This window comes from Hylobates moloch, unplaced genomic scaffold (assembly GCF_009828535.3).
Source record: "Hylobates moloch isolate HMO894 unplaced genomic scaffold, HMol_V3 SCAFFOLD_8, whole genome shotgun sequence".
In the NCBI taxonomy this organism is placed as follows: domain Eukaryota; kingdom Metazoa; phylum Chordata; class Mammalia; order Primates; family Hylobatidae; genus Hylobates; species Hylobates moloch.
In genome coordinates this window covers 31,387,200-31,406,629 of record NW_026652283.1, presented here as the reverse complement: position 1 = coordinate 31,406,629, position 19,430 = coordinate 31,387,200, and the positions used below count along the sequence as shown (strand labels likewise).

Below are 19,430 nucleotides of genomic sequence, written 5' to 3'. Positions count from 1 at the left end.
TACTCTAGTTACTCTAATTCTAAGGATCGCTATTCCACAGAGGCCACTACTCTGCTTTAGAAGATTTTCATTATACCTCCCTGGCAACGTAAGATGTAAGGAATCCAGAGTGGTTTTTACATCCATTGCATTTACCCAAATACACCATCGGAGGGCAGCACACACCTGGTTAACTTAACTGCCTGTCTGGTGGCCTTATCAAAATAGTTGTCAAATTAGTCTAAGACATTCCTAAATTACCACTCACATAGGCAGGAAAGCTGTTGGAAAAGACAAAAGGAGCAAAGATTTTAAAAAGACAAAAGAATGCATTCCTTAAGACTCTGAGTTTCTACAAAAGGGAATCTGGAGCTTATCAATGCTGCAAAATGGGAAAACAGAGTTAAAAAAAGGAATTTCCTCAATCTGAGAAAACAGATTTGTTATATTTGAAAGATTTTTACTGAGTATGATCATCTGAACACCAGCTACTAAACAAAAATCAGATCTCCTTGTTCCTATTAAGATGCGCTAATTAATAAGATGGCAACAAAGACCACCATATAAAAGGGTTCCTTCAGTAATGTTTTCTCGAGTGAACAAAAATCAAGCCTGCCTTATATTGTATTCTACTTTGCATCACAAACAGTTTTAGTGTATTTCTGGAAAAGCATCAGCAGTTTTTTCAAATTTTAAATTCTGGAGTTACGTAACTCTATAGGCAGGCTTTTTTTATAACAGAATATATTGGCTTTAAAATAGGTGATACTTAAATAGAAGACTTTAAATGTAAATATCAGTAGAGCCTCCTTAAGGCTGTAAATCCAGAATTTGTGATAATGTGGATTAAATATTATTTACATAACGTATAAGGAGGCTGGGTGCAGTGGCTCACGCCTGTAATCCCAGCACTTTGGGAGGCCGAGGCAGGTGGATACCTGAGGTCAGGAGTTCGAGACCAGCCTGACCAACATGGTGAAACCCTGTCTCTACTAAAAATACAAAATTAGCCGGGTGTGGTGGTGCATGCCTGTAATCCCTGCTCCTCGGGAAGCTGAGGCAGTAGAATCGCCTGAACCCGGGAGGCGGAGGTTGCAGTGAGCTGAGATTGCACCATTGCACTCCAGCCTGGGCAACAAGAGCAAAACTCTGTCTCAAATAAACAAACAAACAAACACATAAAAGGAAAGGGATTTGCTAAGCAAATACATAGTCTAAGCAGTTGGCAAGAGGAAATGCTTCAATTATTTAAGAATAATTTTTAATTCCAATTTTAACTTGTTTGCAAAAATCTTTTTGGAGAAATATGATGTATATGCATTTCTAACCAGCTTCTTGCATGATTCTAATATAGTCACCTAGTACCGGTAAACAGACTGCTCTTTGATTTTTTTTTTAGAACACCAGGCACTACTTTCTTGGAGTAGATGATTAACCCAGCTAAAGCTTGACTTTTACTAGCTAGCACTTTGTTAACCTAGTGTGTTATATTGTGTGACTTTAAAATGGTAAAAACAATTATAAAGTCAAGTTCTCATTCACGTTAGCTTTCTAGTCCAAGTCACTAACAATTTCCTATGTAACAGACATCCTAAGATTTCTGCCAACAATTCTATTTTCAATATATAAAATCAATTTTCAGAAAACTGTAAAGATTATTTCCTTGTTTAATTAAGATTCTACTAACCATAGAAAAGATTATATTGCACACTTTTCTCAAGTTACCTATGGGACTGACAATATGTCCATGTGTCCTGATAGTAAAGTCAGTTATCTGAATACGTTCCATTTTGGAATAAGAGATCTAAGTGCTAAGCAAGTAACCACCACTACATTCAAGTTTAGAATTGGAAGATCTTTCATTATATTAATAGACCCTTTATTTTTAGATATAACAAAATACCAAAGATAAATGGCCACATATATCCTAATGTACTTGAGAAATCTCGCTACTAATGCTTTGTCACTAATTTTTTCATACTGTATTTAAGAAAGAAAAAAAAGCCTGTCTTTTCTATTTGGCATCATTCAAGAAGAAAAAAAGAAAAGCTGAATCAGGATATTTCTGTGTGAATGCGCATTCCTCACTAAATCTCTCAGGCAGCTGCTTTAGTCACTGTTACTAACACCTTGCTCTGTCATCTCTTTGTATACATGTCTAATTTATCAGTTTCTTGTAGATTGTCAGCAGCCTGCTGCCTCCGTACCGCCACAGTGCTCACAACTAGCCGGAAGGCAAGACTGCCCGACTGTCAGGTAAATTCAGATGTCCTTTCCCTTCCACCCAGCTGCATGTCAGATTCGTAGACCCCAGCTCCCCTTTCCGACACCTGAACTGCCTAGGCATCATTGTATTTTGCTATATTTTATTTCAAGTGTGGGCTACATAGACACACACTGGACACCTGCAGTCCCTGTGTTCCCAGTGGGAACACAAGAGAGCTGGGTTTATTTTGCTGGCTGCCAGCTGGTAGACTACAGGCTGCCTTCAGCCCCTTTGTCTGTGTAAATACTTGGATTAGTCGACTGTTTCATTCCTTTCCAAAAAATAAAAGCTGGAATTGTTATGATGTTTGTCCTACTTTTCATTTTCTTTTGTCTTTTGTCTTTAAAATATATTTATTTTCCTGCGGAATCTGAGGGACACCAATATACTAATTGACCTGATTTGATTCCTATACTTTATATGTATTAAAACATCACTATATACTCCATGAATATGTACAATTATTATTTGTCAGTTTAAAAAAATAAAATCCCCGCTACTCAGGAGGCTGAGGTAGGAGAGTCAGTCGCTTGAGCCTGGGAGTTCAAGGCTGCAGCGAGCCACGATCACACCACTGAGCACCCGCCTGGGGGGTAAGAGCCTGTTGCTAAAAAACAAAACAAAACAAAAACCACAGTAAAATAAAACGCAAAATGTTTAAATAGGCCAGGCATGATGGCTCACACCTGTCATCCCAGCACTGTGGGAGGCCGAGGCAGAGGGATCACCTGAGGTCAGGAGTTTGAGACCAGCCTGAGCAACATGGTGAAACCCCATCTCTACTAAAAATACAAAAATTAGCTGGGAGTGGTGGCACATGCCTGTAATCCCAGCTACTCAGGAGGCTGAGGCAGGAGAATCACTTGAACCCGGGAGGTGGAGGTTGCAGTGAGCTGAGCTGGTGCCACTGCACTCCAGCCTGGGTGACAGAGATTCCATCTGAAAGAAAATTAAAAAATTAAAAAATATATATCTCAGGCCAACAAACAGGAAGAATATAAAGAATTAGATATAAAGGCTGGGTGCAGTGGCTCATGCCGGTAATCTCAGCACTTTGGGAGGCTGAGGCAGGAGGATCTCTTGAGTCCATGAATTTGTGGTTACAGTGAGTAAAATCACATCACTGCGCTCCAGCCTGGGTAACAGAGCAAGACCCTGTCTCTAGATAGATAGATAGATAGATACATAGATACATAGATACATAGATAGAGATAGATAGATACATACATACATAGATAGATAGAGATAGATAGATACATACATAGATAGATATAGATACATAGATAGATAGAGATAGATAGATACATAGATAGATAGAGATAGGTAGATAGAGATAGATAGATAGAGATAGATACATAGGTAGATAGATAGATAGAGATAGATACATAGATAGAGATAGATACATAGATAGATAGATAGATACATAGATAGATAGATAGATATAGATAGATACATAAATAGAGATAGATAGATATAGAGATAGATAGACACATAGATAGATAGATACATAGATAGATAGATAAGATAGAGATACATAGATAGATAGAGATAGATAGATGACAGACAGATAGATAGATGATAGATAGACAGACAGACAGACAGATAGAACAGCTGTATAAAAGTGTTTCTGTGTTTCTGTTCTCTGTCCACTCAGTAGCCTTGGTAAAACTGAATTTGAAAGGTGGAGAAAAACATTGTAGTCAGCATTCAAAAGATAATATTTTATGTGACAGTGACCTTTATGTGAGATTACTTGAAAAATTGTAAAAACAGGTTTGCACAGTCCCTGAACACTGAACTGGAGAGTTTGCTGACAATTCCGATTCCAAAGGAAATCTTTCCAAATCAGCCATGAATTGCCCTCCATCCTGGTGAACCTCTACACAGCATCTCAGCGTTCCATCAGGGCCTCACCTCCATCCTGGAATGCTTCATCTCCAGCCACCGGCCTCTGATGGTGCCAGACCTTAGTAGTCTCGTTGTGGTTTTCATCATCTTCCCAGTGTTCTCTCCTTATCACAGCTGTTGCCCTTCTACCAGGGGAAGGCTTCTTTGGAGCAGGGGCAGGCCCAAACACTTTCCATGTGTGTCTGAGGAGTACATGTCAGTAGCAGGCTACATGTGGTCAGGGGTCAGAGCCGGGGGAGCTGGAGTGCCACAAGTGTGGAAACACAGTGGCAGCTGAAGCCCAAGTGTCACATGTTCTCAGAGCTGGTTGTGCAGCCAGCTGTATCAGTGGAACATTGAGTTAGCACAGAAAGGTACATTATTGGCCAGGTGTGGTGGCTCACGCCTGTAATCCGAGCAGTTTGGGAGGCTGAGGCAGGAGGATGGCTTGAACCCAGAACTTCAAGACCAGCCTGGGGAACACAGGGAGACCCCCACCCCCACCTCTACCAATTTTTTTTTTTTTTTTTTTAATTAGCCAGGTGTAATGGCACATGCCTGTAGTCCCAGCTATTTGGGAAGCTGAGGTTGGAGGATCGCTTGAGCTTGGGAGGCCAAGACTGCAGCAAGCTGTGATTGCATCACCGCACTCCAGCCTGGGTAACAGAGTGAGACCCTGTCTCAAAAAACAAACAAATAAATAAAAAGAAAAATACATTATAAAATAGGTTGCTAGCCAGCCGTTTCCAATTGGTGTGTGTTAGTCAATTGTTCCCACCACCTTCAACAACAGGGCTTTAAGAAAGGTTTTTCACTAACACACCAATGCCATTTTACAACAGCACTAATTTCAATTAGAAATAATAATGATAGGTCAGACGTGGTGGCACAGGCCTGTAATCCCGGCACTTTGGGAGGCCGAGGCCGGTGGATCACGAGGTCAAGAGATCGAGACCATCTTGGCCAACATGGTGAAACCCCGTCTCTACTAAAAATACAAAAATTAGCTGGGCGTGGTGATGTGCGCCTGTAATGTCAGCTCCTCGGGAGGCTGAGGCAGGAGAATCACTTGAACCCGGGAGGCGGAGGTTGCAGTGAGCCGAGATCACGCCACTGCATTCCAGCCTGGCGACAGAGCGAGACTCCATCTCAAAAAAGAAAAAAAAAAAGAAATAATGTAATTATAGATTTATCTCAATTATGTAAGTAACAATGTAAATATCAAACTCGTCTCAGTGGGATTCTGAATGTGTAGCAGTCAAGAACACGGGCTCTTCACCTACAGTCCATTCTCCGCCAAGCACCCCCAGCCCTTACCCCAAGGCCTGGGTCAGTGCTGGGCACATGACAGCTGTGCACTAAATATTGATTATACCTGAGTGAGTGAATGAGCTCTGGAATCGGATTGCTTGGGTTGAAATCCCACTTCTAATATCCACTGGTTGTTTAACTTTGGAAAATTTCTTTTGCTGGCTAAGATTCCATTTCTTCACTTGTAAAGTTCAGATGACAATAGCTACTGAGGGAACTCAGCGAGGCACGCTCCTGGCTTGGAGTGTCTGCTCAGTATCTGTTATCAATACTTTTTTAGTGTCTTACCATTCCCCAAGACAAAGATCTGCAATCTCTTAACCTCTCTAATTTGCTGAAGAAAGCGTGGAACGGGCTGCTGTTTCATTTGCTTGTTTGTTTCAGAGATTGGGTCTGGCTATGTTGCCCAAACTGGACTTGAACCCTGTGCTCAAGCAACCTTCCTGCCTCAGAAGACTACTGCTTGAAGCGTTTCCATTAAGTAGGAAATGGAAAGGCTGGCAGGAGATTTTTTTAACTTTTTTTTTTCCACCTTGCCTGTTTTTTGAAAACCAGTTTGACTAAACAATTATGTAGTCTAGTTCCATCTGTTCTGAGATTAATGAATTTAGGTTGCTTACTACTGCCACAGGGATGATTTACTTTAAAGAAAAGCAATTTAATGAATTACAAATATTTCCAGCTTCTCAAATGTTTCCAGTTTCTACCCACATGAATACAGCCTGGTCTAGAGCCCAATTCTACTACTGTTACCCATCGTGGTCTACATAAAGAAATGATTAAATGCATATAGATCTGAAAAGACTCTCCTTTTCAAAATTGCTGGGATGATGACTGACTCTTTTCCCACCCATACACACTGCCAAGTGGGTCAATGTCAATACCTTCATTGCCCTTTTTACTCCTTGGCAGAAAAGTTAACACATAGCCAACATTCGAATTCTTAGTATAAACCAGGCAAGGGTTCACTTCTTTACACATATTAAACATTACAACCTTCCATAAGGGGTAAGCACAGTTATTACACCCATTTTTGTTGTTGTTTTTATTTGTTTGGTTTAGTTTTTTGGCGTTTTTTGTTTGTTTGTTTTTGTTTGAGACAGAGTCTCCCTCTGTTGCCCAGGCTGGAGTACAGTGGCACGATCTTGACTCACTGGAACCTCCACCTCCTAGGTTCAAGCGATTGTCCTGCCTCAGCCACCCGAGTAGCTGGGATTACAGGTGTGTGCCACCACACCCAGCTAATTTTTATATTTTTAGTAGAGACAGGGTTTCACCATGTTGGCCAGGCTGCTCTTGAACTCCTGACCTCCAGTGATCTGCCTGCCTCAGCCTCCCAAAGTGCTGGGATTACAAGCATGAGCCACCGCACCTGGTCTTACACCCATTTTTATGTGACAAAATCGAGGTTTGGGAAAGTAAAATGACTTGTTCAGGGTTACATATCCTGAACACAACTGAGCCTAGTGATGCCTACCTACCACCAGAGGTGGCTGCACTGCAGAGGAGAAATCTATTTCAGTTACACTGTGAGGAGCAAAGTGAAAGTATGCAAATCACCCACCATAATTCCTTTTCCCTCAGATTGAAAAGGAATGCTTGTTTAATGAGAAATAGAAGATGTGCTAAGAATGTTGAGTTATTTCACATCAGGTGTTCTGTTTCTCATTTTGAAAAATGATTTTGAGTGCTGGGCGCGGTGGCTCATGCCTGTAATCCCCGCACTTTGGGAGGCCAAGGTGGGCAGATCACCTGAGGTCAGGAGTTTGAGACCAGCCTGGCCAATATGGTGAAACCTTGTCTCTACTAAAAATACAGAAATTAGCCAGGCATGGTGGCAGGCACCTGTAATCCCAGCTCCTCAGGAGGCTGAGGCAGGAGAATCACTTGGAACAGGGAGGCGGAGGTACCAGTGAACCAAGATCACGCCACTGCACTCCAGCTTGGGCAACAGAGTGAGACTCCATCTTAAAAAAAAAATTATTTTGTACTTCCCTCTGTTTATACGTATATTCAAACAGCTTTTAAGGTGAATGATTTTTTAATAAAAGAGCATTTTCTCACCTTTAACAATGTAGAACTTTTCAACCAGGCATGGTGACTCACCTTTGTAGTCCCAGCACTTCGGAAGGCTGAGGTGGGAAGATTGCTTGAGCCCAGGATTTCTAGACCAGCCTAGGCAACTTGGTGAAACCCTGTCCTTAAAAAAACAAATACAAAAATTAGGCATGGTGGCCTGCATCTGTGGTCCCAGCTACTCAGGAGGCTGCGGTGGGAGAATCGTTTCAGCCTAGGAGTTCAAGGCAGCAGTGAGCCGAGATTGCGCCACTGTGCTCCAGCCTGGGTGGCAGAAGAAGACCCTGTTTCCCAAAACAGAAAAAAAGTAGAACTTTTCCATGTATACTTTTTACAGGCTAATTCCATTGCAGAGCTAAATTATCAAAATTATTTATAGATAATAGGTATTATAATATGAAAGGAAGGAATGCCCAAGGTATATAGCCTTGGATATAATATTGAAATATATAGAGTTGTTTGGTATTTAGCACTTCCTTTCTATCAAGTAGTTTTCTACTTGGGAAAAAAAAAGAAACTTCCTGAAGATGTATCCAATTTTATATCTTAGTAACAGTTTCCTAAACTTGTTATTTACAACGTGATCTACCTATGTAAAGTAAAATCAATGGTAAATGTTGAATAACAAATAGACTCTTGAAAATATTTAGCAATCACAACTGAAACTGAATTCATTCTATGCCTTAAATGATTATAATTTATCAAATATTTATATCCAAGAAATAGTATCTTAACCTGTAAGCCAAGAATGTGTGTCTTACAGGTTAATTTACACATAGTATACACCATGTGATTGCAGCATTTATGCAAATTAAAAATATTAATACTATAGATAATAATTCACTTTATGTAAGAAATCTATCTAAAGGAATGAAAAAAAATTTAAATCATCACGAATGATGTAATGTCAAGGTGTTAGGCAAAGTGAGTTGTAACCCCTATTTAAGCTATTGCTACACACTTCAGCTAGTCAAGCAGAAATATTTGTCTTCCTTTATCAGAAAGCGTATTGGGGCCAGGTGCAGTGGCTCACGCCTATAATCCCAACACTTTGGGAGGCCGAGGCGGGCGGATCACAAGGTCAGGAGTTTGAGACTGTCATGGCTAACACAGTGAAACCCCGTCTCTACTAAAAAAAAAAAAAAAAATACAAAAAATTAGCCGGGTGTTGTGGCATGTGCCTGTAGTCCCAGCTACTCGGGAGGCTGAGGCAGGAGAATCGCTTGAACCGGGAAGGTGGAGGTGGCAGTGAGCCAAGATCGTGCCAGTGCACTCCAGGCTGGGCGACAGTTTGAGACTCTGTCTCAAAAAAAAAAAAAAGTATTGGATTACACAAGGTCTTCAAAAACATATCTTTCTTGGGTGGACACAGTGGCTCATGCCTGTAATCCTAGCAATTTGGGAAGCAGAGGCAGGCTGATCACTTGATGTCAGGAGTTTGAGACCAGCCTGGGCAACATGGTGAAACTCTGTCTCTACTAAAAATACAAAAATTAGCCAGGTGTGGTGGTGCAGGCCTGTAATCCCAGCTACCCAGGAGGCAGAGGTTGCAGTGAGCTGAGATTATGCCACTGCACTCCAGCCTGGGTGACAAAGTGAGATTCTGCTAAAAAAAAAAAAAAAAAAGAAAAGAAAAAAAAAAAAACATATCTTTCTTGTGTAATGTGATGATTCTGCATTACCTGCTGTAAATCACATTGCATAATATGTTTAGTTCCCTAAAAAGAAATTAGTTCTGGTGCTGACTTCCACAGCACGTATAGTAAAATTGGAGTTTCTTTTTACTATATGTGCTGTGGAAGTCAGCAGTCTAAGTCATGCATATTTGCAGAAAGAAACTGTTAGGTTGATGGGAAAGTCTGACCTGTAACCTGCTGCTTACCAGGCCGTCAAACTCTGTTTGGAGGGTCAAGTATGAATCTTGCCATACATTATTTTCTGTTTTCTTTTTTAAATGTTTTCTTTTCTTTTTTTTTTTTTTTTTTTTTTTGAGACGGAGTTTTGCTCTTGTTACCCAGGCTAGAGTGCAATGGCGTGATCTCACTCACTGCAACGTCCGCCTCCCGGGTTCAAGTGATTCTCCTGCCTCAGCCTCCCGAGTAGCTGGGAGTACGGGCATGTGCCACCACGCCCGGCTAATTTTTTTTTTTTTTTTTGTATTTTTAGTAGAAACAGGGTTTCTCCATGTTGGTCAGGATGGTCTTGAACTCCCAACCTCAGGTGATTCGCCTGCCTCAGCCTCCCAAAGTGCTAGGATTACAGGCGTGAGCCACTTTGCCTGGCCTAAGATTTTCTTAATTTATTTTCCTTTTTTTTTTTTGAGATGGAGTCTCGCTCTGTCGCCCAGGCTGGAGTGCAGTGGCGCGATCTCAGTTCACTGCAAGCTCCGCCTCCCGGGTTCACGCCATTCTCCTGCCTCAGCCTCCGGAGTAGCTGGGCCTACAGGCGCCCGCCACCACGCCCGGCTAATTTTTTTTGTATTTTTAGTAGAGATGGGGTTTCACCATGCTGGCCAGGATGGTCTCTATCTCCTGAGCTCGTGATCCGCCTGCCTTGGCCTCCCAAAGTGCTGGGATTACAGGTGTGAGCCACCGCGCCCAGCCGCTAGTCAAATTTTAAAAGGCCCAAACCCAAATGTGTTTTGTCATTTTACCCTAGGAAACTCGATGATTTTGCCTCTTTATTCTTCAAGATTATTCATCCAGACCCTGATAGGCCTGAGCGCAGGTTCATTTAAAGTAGAGGCTATCACAGGCGGTCGTTTGGAAAGCTACATTATATACTTAACAAATGGGAAATGTTAGGCTGGGCTCGGTGGCTCACGCCTGTAATCCCAACACTTGGGGAGGCCGAGGCAGGTGGATCACCTGAGGTCAGGAGTTCAAGACCAGCCTGGCCAACATGGCAAAACCCCATCGCTACTAAAAATACAAAAATTGGCAGGGCATGGTAGTGCATGCATGTAATCCCAGCTGCTCGGGAGGCTTAGGCAGGAGAATCGCTTGAACTCGGGAGGTGGAGGCTGCAGTGAGCTGAGATGGAGCCACTGCACTCCAGCCTGGGCAAAACAACCAGACTCCATCTAAAAAAAAAAAAAAAAAAAGGGTGAAACATAAAACTCTTCCTTATACCTCCAAGCCCAAGCAGGTGGGGGAATTCTTAGAATAAATTAGACTTCCACAGGCAAATTCTTTATCCTAGTGAATCTGGATCTACCAGATAACTATAGAATCCTCTAAACTCCAAAGCCTTGGTCAACCTGTCAGTACCATCACCATCACTGGGAGCTCATTAAAAATGCATAATCTCAGATCCCACCCCACACCTAATGAATCCGAATCTGCACTTTATACTGAGCTCCCCAGGTAATTTGAATGCATATTAAAGTTTGCAAAGAACTGATCTCATGCAATCTTACAGCTAACGCAGAGACCTAGGAGAACAAGACCGTGCGAAAATTGAGAAGAACTTGTGTAAAATGCTGGGGGCAAGAAAATAGGGAAAACAAGAAAAGAAAAGAGTGGCTTTGAGGGAAGAGTTCATATGTCATTTCCTTAATACATTTCATTTTTCTTTTTTATGCCTTGTTTTGAAAAGCTACCATTGTCTTGGCATGCTTTAGATGGAAACCATTTACTGTGCAGATTTCTGTTCATGTTCTCAAAATATCAAAACTATCTCGTCTAACCCCTACCACCGTGCCTGGCCCTTTGAAATGTGTTTCTTGCTGACGTGCTCGTTTCTCCTTTCCAGTCCTGACACAGCTCTCCCCGAGGAGCAGCCACATTCCAGCTCCCAGTGCGCCCCTCTCCACTGTCTCTCCAAGCCTCCTCACCCCTAGTCTTCACCTGCTGTGGACGAACATCTGGGGTGGAAGTTTTGTAGCCACACACAAGATACTGCCCAAGATCCAGCGGGTGTTTTCTTCTCGGTTGTTAGATGTACAATTGGATTAATGTCCATCGTTTTGGAAGACAAGAGAAAGTTGAGAAGAACACGAAGCACAGACCCTGATGTGATAAAACATTTTATGGTTTCTCTGAGTCACAGATAAACTTCTGCCATCAAATGGCTACAGTTCATTTAAATTTAAAAAAAAGAAAAAAGAAACAGGAAACGTGTCTCAGATGGCTGGCTTTACCTCAATAGCATAAGAGAGACCTAAGACATGTGAAATACGTATATTGTAGTATCATCTTTCCTCACACTCCAAATTCAGCTAGGGAAGTTGATTCCGATATTTTTGTCATTGATATTTATTTTGTACTTTATTTGCTACATGATTTATGTCTATACAAATAATTTCTCTGAGGTGAATTTAATTCATTTATTTTCAAATAAGCATAATTTGCTCAATTAAGTATGAGTTTGAATTTAGTTTGAAATCTGGAATTGGCCAGAGTGTGGTCATTTTTCTTGCACAAAATGATAAAAGAGGTGCATCAGAATGTTAACAATAACTGTATTTTGCTGCTACGCTGGTATTGTTTATGCACTTATTTTCTAATCAGTAGCTCATTAACTGCTGGGTTTTGTTTTTGTATTTTTAACTAGAGTTCTTCACTGGACATTACTAAGTAAATCTAAGAAAGAGACTAAGTTATGATTTATTGACTTATTCAAGTTTTGATGGCATCTTTAATTTTATTTTTTCATTGCAGTTGAGTAGATGTACTGGTGCTGCTCCTTTGTATGTGTGTATGTGTGTGACGTTAAAGAAGGCTCAATAACTTGAAGGGAAAAAAATGGTGTGTTTATTTAATGACCAGAATTTTTTTTACGTCTCCCAAAATCAGGGTCCTACTGGAGTCTTTCCTGATAAAAGGTATCAAGTACAAATGGGAAAATATATACATACATAGATGTAAGATAGCCTTTAATTAATTAATTTACCCAGAGAGTGTTCAAAGTGTGATTAAAATTGTATGTTTTGTTGTCGTTAGGTTTTTCCATAACGAATCTTCCTTGCCAAAAAAACAATAGATAATAAACCTTAGCTCATTGTCTACTTTTGACAAACACTCAGGTGCCTACAAACATTCTATTATCTTGAGATAATACATGTTCCTGGTTAATTTACAGATTCTGCTGGGTAACTTTTATGACTTAAGGCAGTGGATTTTCATAGCAAAATTTATTTTGCACATAATCTGACAAACAAGGAAAACAGCTAACTGAGCTGAAAGGTCTAACTCTCTTGGGCTCCTTAACCATCAAGTGCTGCCCACACAATTGCTCCTAGCCCTGATTCCTTGTCTTTGTCAGGTAGCCTTAACTTATTTAAAACCATAAGGGTTTGACCTTTTCATGTAAAGACATCTGTAACTTCTCTTCAAAACAAAAACGACCCTCACTGTTAACACAAAGGACAGTTACCAGTGTAGGGTACTGAGAAAGGACATCCAGGAGCCACTCAGCTTTTTGAGCGGACATGGGTGTCACAGAAATGGAGTGGTCCATCAGAGGCCAAATGGTAAGTCGTAAAGCACATTGCAGGAGCTTTCGTTAGTCATACGCCTATTAAGTAGTGGTCGCTATTACCAAAGCAACCAGGACGTTTTGTGTTCTTTATATGAGTGCTGTTTTCCAGAGTGTCATTTATTATGCAACGTGGAGTAAAGAGTTGAAATCTTCACCAACATAGGGATTCAGGTTAAAGTACAGAAACAGAAACAAAACGATTCGACATGAAGGTCCCAACCATAGCAGCCTAACCTTCCGCTCTGTTCTACTGCATGGCCTTGCTGTTCCTAAACATTGTCTTCATTTCCTTGGCGTTGTATCTGCCTAGTACCAGTATTAGTGAGACTGTGGATTTTATCAGAGTTCAGTGAAAGAAAGCTTACCCTCACTTTGTGTTTTTTATTTTTTCCCCTTTCTCAAGCGCTACGTGTTTGGACCTGAGAAGTGGCATAGCTGCTAAGCTGACTTTTAATAAAAACTGTTTGTGCCTGAGGGAAATATATGCCTTTTTACAAAGTACCTCAGAACATGTTCCTGTATCGCCTCATCAGTTTTGTTTGGTGGGACTGGGAGTTCAGCAGGAAGTACTGTCTGTGTGTGATGATGGCGCAGTACTGCCAGTGGGCAATGTTGTATTTGCATTCTTTATCCCTAACTCTGAATCTAGGACTCCATGAAAAGCCGGGTCATACACAAAACATTTATTTCTTCCAAGACAAAGTGTATTATTACTTCTATTATAAACTAGTTTCATTTCAGTGCTTTATCTTCACAGAGTGGGAAAGGCTTGTTCTGAAATACTAATTCTATGAAAATAATACTTTTAGTGAATCTTTGCCAAGAAATTATAGAAACTTGGAAATAAATTTCTCATTTTCAGCACAAAATTAAGTGATAGTCCCTAAGCAGTGAGAGAGAATACCATGTATTTACACTGTGGCATCATTTAGTATAGTTTAAACTGAGCCATATCTATATTTATTTATAGGCATTTAAAATGAATCAATATGTGTAGTGTTGATAAAAGTCAGTATCTGTAAAGATAACATCAGGAATTCAAAAGGAAATTGAAAAGTGGAAGAACTAGTGAGAACCAAAAAGAATGAACCCCAGTAAGACTAGTTGAAGACATACTTGGAGAGGAAAAATAAACAGCAGAAATACACTAAAAAATATTGGCTAATTATTGCAAACACAGCAAAGATCAATGCTAACTAGTAAAAGTAGTTAGCAAAGTAAACAGGTAGTTTTTTAAAAGTAAGCACAATTACAATATTGAATAGTACGGAGAAATGCTTTTCTCCTGAGGATTTTTCTTAATCAACAAATAAGAAGCAATAACTTGTCTTTGGCCTGAGTGCTGAGTGGCATAAATAAAGGAGCTTGGCTCAATCTTTCTGGTCCACACATAATCCATTAGATCCCATTCATATAAGCAATTCTGGATTCTAATAAAAGGAATTTGGAGAACTTTGAGAAAAAGGAGAATTGTTAAATAAGAAAAGACCTATTTAGAAATTATACTTTAACGAAGAGGAGGTACAATAGTGGTCTTCAAGAAAAGAATATTTAACAAATGATAGATATCAGCTATAGATATTGTTACTAAGTCTAGAATAAAAAAGGCTTCAGTGTGAAGGATGTATAGTAACTCTAGGAAAGAGATTTTTAACACTGGGAAATTAAGGTGGAAATTGATAATCGTAAGGAATATTTGTTTTGTAAAAATTGAATATCTTTGGTGGTCTAGTAAGTATTAAGTGGCAAGATAGGAGAATGCATTTCAGTTCTGGGAGCTCATAATCCTGTGATTCTTTTATTTTAAGTTCTAAAATACATTAAAGTTTTACTGGTTAATCATAAAATATTTTATATTTGAAAATAGGATGGCAATCTTTATTTTTCCAAGATATTTGTTGGAAAAAAAAATGATTGTTGGTATTATTTTTTCTTCCAGCTATATTCCATGGTATCTTTAAAATTGTTCAGAATATAGTACTTTTACTAAAAAACTTCAATTGTCAGAGTCTAAAAAACAATGTCCTCAGGAATACTTCAGAAATAGAAGGTATGCAATGCCTTAGTGGGGGCAAACACATTTCAGATTTTGTCTTTATTTAAAAGGATCTTCAGTCTACAACATTTGCTTTCTCGTGCTTTGGAAAATATCCTTGTGCAGATAAGTTCTTCTGTTTGAAACAGGCATGAAACATTGGTCACATAACCTAAGAATGTGGAGATTTCTTGATATTCTGTATTAATTAAAGTTCTCTACATGTCTCAAATGGAGATCACAAAACATGAAAAGGAAGAAATGCAATATCTTTTCTTCTGGGATGAGTGTCAATTTTAATGTATAATTGTCATAATCAATCAGCCAAGAGTTACAATCTGTCCTTCAGAGACATCGGGGGAAGGTGATGAATTTCCAGTAAGGAACTGTAGTGGGTTCAAACTCAGGCTGCCACAAATACGTTGATATGGTAGGTAGGAAGTAGGGCTAAATTTGAAAGAAACTTATAGGATAAAGTTCACAATTTTAAAAAGGTTGCCCTCTAGTTTTTTTGTTTGTTTATAAACTAGAGTGATTTTTAAGTAACCCTTATATTTAAGGCTGCAAAAAATGTACAAGAATATGTTTTCAAGTAAAGGGAACATAATTCTTCAAAAAGCTGTTGAACTGGAGTTATTATAGGTTATGACAGATAGCATGATCAGTGCTGATACTGACAAGTACTTTTTTACCTTAAAATCAGCTTCTATGGAACTACAAGATCAATCTAGCTCCTGAGTGACCTTTTCCATTGTCTGTAATAATGCCCTCGGATGAGTTGTGTCTAAAATTAAGTTTATCCTTATTTATATGCCAACGTAACTGCCATAGTCCCTAATGTATTGCATTTGTAACCTGATCCTATTATGTTTACACCTGAAAGATTTCATCTAGACATGTCTTTCATCCTTATTATTCAAAGTGTAATTGAAAGAGATATTTAGTATTAAGACATGTTCCCCAATTGAGAATTTTCCAGAATATTCTACTTAAGAAGAAGAAGAGCAATTAACTGCCTTTAGTTAAGGGCAAGAGTGCATAGAAATATGCAATGTAAAATGTTTGCATGAATTATTTCACATCATGTAAGCTTTCCCATATTCATAAGATGAACACTATAGAAGTCTCATTTCTCTGTGATCTTCTGTCCATTAGGAATGTAAGGAGATTGTTATCTATATCTAGTCTCCTTTCCATATTGAACTGCATGGCTCTAATCCTCAGTGTATTTTTATCCCTTACTTCTCGAGTTATTTAAAATTTGCCCTATTTAAACTGAAGCCTGGATAAACTCCTGAGCCAGATTATTCCTGTGATTGGAGTTTAATCGCTGTAGAACACTCATTGAGAACACATCTTTTACTTTTTTTCTTTCAGAATTATTCTTCGATCATTGTTCTCTAATGAAAACACCGAGAAGTAAATCTGGTGCTTCTTAGTGTAAATATGTTTTTCTTTTTAAAAAGTCATTTTAAAACAAAGATGAGAGAACTATAAAGTAAGGGGAAATATCATTTTATTTAAAAATAATTATTCAATGATAGATAATGGAGATATAGAATGAATCACTGGGTTCATAGGTATGATTTGTGCAGCCAATCTTAGAGGAAATACATCATTTTAACATTATTCCCACAAAATGTTTAAGCTCAATGGTTTGACTATGAGAGTCAAACAATTACTATTTGAAAATCTCTTATGACATTTTTGTAATCTACTCAGTGTTTTTATTTGCATGATTATGCTTATGTGATGAACCATCCATGATTCTGATACTGTATTTCTTTCCAGTGTTAACATGTGTATTGTGTGGCCAACTCTGATTTGTACACCGTGTTATTGTTGTAATGATTCAGCTGTTCCTACATTTAATTGCAGTTTTATTATTAGGCCTTTTGGGGTTTAAATGATGTGAAGTGTTTCCACCTACTGATAAATACCATATGAAAACATGACTAAAAGACTGATTTAAGAAACTTTTTTGTTATTTTTAAAAATATGAATTTCAAAAGAAATGTTCTCAAAGACATGCATTTATTTTAAATTCAAAAAATTCTTATGAATTTATTATTGCTTGTACTTTAACATTTTTTTATTGTAGACAATCCTAAGTGAAGAATGTCTCATGGGAGAATCCACATGACATGTGCTTGTATTTGTGTAATCTGATCATGCACTCAATGGTTGGAAAAGGCACTCCAGTGCTAAGAAAATAACCAGAAGCCAATATATCGATTCTTATATCTTGGTTTATGTTACCAGCTGAATATGGTGTAATGCATAACTTTTTCCAGTAAATAAACTGGTTATTTTTTGTTCATTTCATTAATGCTGCCTTTTTATCAATTTGAGCAGTTTTTCTATATGTCGTTTTGATGTATACTTACAAAAAGGAAAAGAGTATATGAATTCAGATGCGATCTATATGTTTATTCAAAGTGAGAACTTATTTGAACTAAAAACTAAATGCTTTGCTTTAACAACAATTCTATATATTCCTGGTAAGTAATGTGTATCAACTCTGCTCATTTCCTCCAGTTATCACCTCTTCTACTTGTAATCTTTTCTAGAAAGCTATTTTGGCAGGAGGATATACTTGACTGAATTCGATTAGAAATGTACCAACATGAAGAAAATGCTTATTCTAAAACAGGAAACGTTATTTTGATGAAAGAAGAATGAAGTTTATATGCGTTATTTTGGGAAACAATTCCTCTTTGTTCTTTTTGGAACAGCAGAGTCCCAAAACTTTGAGGGAGGTTAATTTTCTAGCTCCTCCTACAAATACATATTTTAGTAAATCAGCTGCTTTGGGAACCATCCACTTTGATTCGATTTTATTTAAAGGGTGGAGGAGGGGGAGAGCCAGATCAAATATGGTATTCTAGTGAGTTAAAACATCTAACGCAATCCTCATTATAGCTAATCAAATTCGTGCAACACGGGCAGCCAACATCCTGGCAAAAGTTATCTGCTCACCTGTTGCATAAATACAGCACTAGAAATAATAATGTAAACTTTTCTACAGATCTCTCCTTTTTTTCTTCCAAAACCTATTGTTTTTCTTGGAGGTTGGATCTGTAAGTCTATCTGATATTTGACTTTCTCTTACATGATAAAGCTGATAGTCTGTCACATTCAAAAGCGAAAACAGCTGGACGCATCAAGTGGACAGCCTATATTGTGAAGGTATTGGGGGGATTCCTGCAACCCACAAGGGATGAGAAAGAGATCACAATCGATGGGAACTTGTGGAAGGCCTTCTTCTTCCTTCTTCCTTTTCTTCTTCTCCTTCTCCTTCTCCTTCTCCTTCTTCTTCTTCCTCTTCTTCTTCTTCCTCTTCTTCTTCTTCCTCTTCTTCTTCTTCTTTCTTCTTCTTCTTTTTTTTTTTTTTAAAGAGGGAGTCTTGCTCCGTCTCCCAGGCTGGAGTGCAGTGGCACGATCTTGGCTCACTGCAACCTCTGACTCCCTGATTCAAGCTATTCTCCTGCCTCAGCCTCCTGAGTAGCTGGGATTACAGGCACGTACCACCATGCCCAGCTAATTTTGGTATTTTTAGTAGAGACGGGGTTTCACCATGTTGGCCAGGATGGTCTTGATCGCCTGACCTCATGATCCCCCCACCTCGGCCTCCCAAAGTGCTGGGATTACAGGCATGAGCCACCACACCCAGACGGATTTTCTTTTTTTTTTTCTTTTGAAACATGGCCTCACTCTGCCACCCAGGCAGGAGTGCAGTGGCATGATCTTGGCTCACTGCAGCCTCGACCCCCTGGGCTCAAATGATTCTGCCACCTCGGCCTCCCAAGTAGTTGGGATCACAGGCACGTACCACCATGCCTGGCTAATTGTTTAATTTTTCTGTACGGGTGAGGTCCCACTGTGTTGCCTAGGCTGGTCTTGAGCTCCTGGGCTCAAGTAATTCTCTCATCTCAGACTCTGAAAGTGTTGTGATTACAGACATAAGCCACCTTGCCCAGCCAGGAAAGCGTTTTCTTAGTTTTTGGTTGTACACATGCTGACTAGCACATTGTAGGAACTCAGTCAATTTTGAATTAGAGTAGTTGTTCCTGAGAAGTGAGTTTCTTGGCTTCTTGACATCTAGCTTTCTCATAAGACATCCAGAATTGAATTTACAGAACCTAATGTCACCTACTTATATAGTTACAGCAGGCACTAAATATCAACTAATTGGGGGAAATTACCTTTAAATTAAGTGAATGCTTATTCCTGTCATTCTTTCTTAGTGAATCTAAAAACTAGATCTCTTAACACTGTAATAGGAGGCTAAGTATGTATGATGAAATAATCTAAGAGTTCTTCCTTTTTGTGTGTGTGTGTGACAAGATCTTGCTCTGTTGCCCAGGCTGGAATGCACTGGCGAGATTACAGTTC

General features: G+C 39.2%; 1 protein-coding gene across 7 annotated transcripts in view; it reads left to right on the top strand.

Moving 5' to 3' along the window:
- BICD1 (BICD cargo adaptor 1) overlaps positions 1-17,360 on the top strand; it is a 283,466-nt gene extending 266,106 nt beyond the window's left edge. Inside the window, exons 8-9 of one of the 7 annotated variants that reach the window (XM_032159972.2) lie at positions 2,150-2,235; positions 11,273-17,360. In XM_032159972.2, the coding sequence (XP_032015863.1) occupies positions 2,150-2,235; positions 11,273-11,360 (174 nt within the window). In that variant the 3' untranslated portion in view covers positions 11,361-17,360. Of the gene's footprint in view, positions 1-2,149; positions 2,305-11,272 lie in introns of those variants that run through there. The other 6 variants (XM_032159971.2, XM_032159974.2, XM_058442958.1 and 3 more) reach the window with 6 other exon arrangements.
- The last annotated feature ends 2,070 nt before the right edge of the window (positions 17,361-19,430 follow it).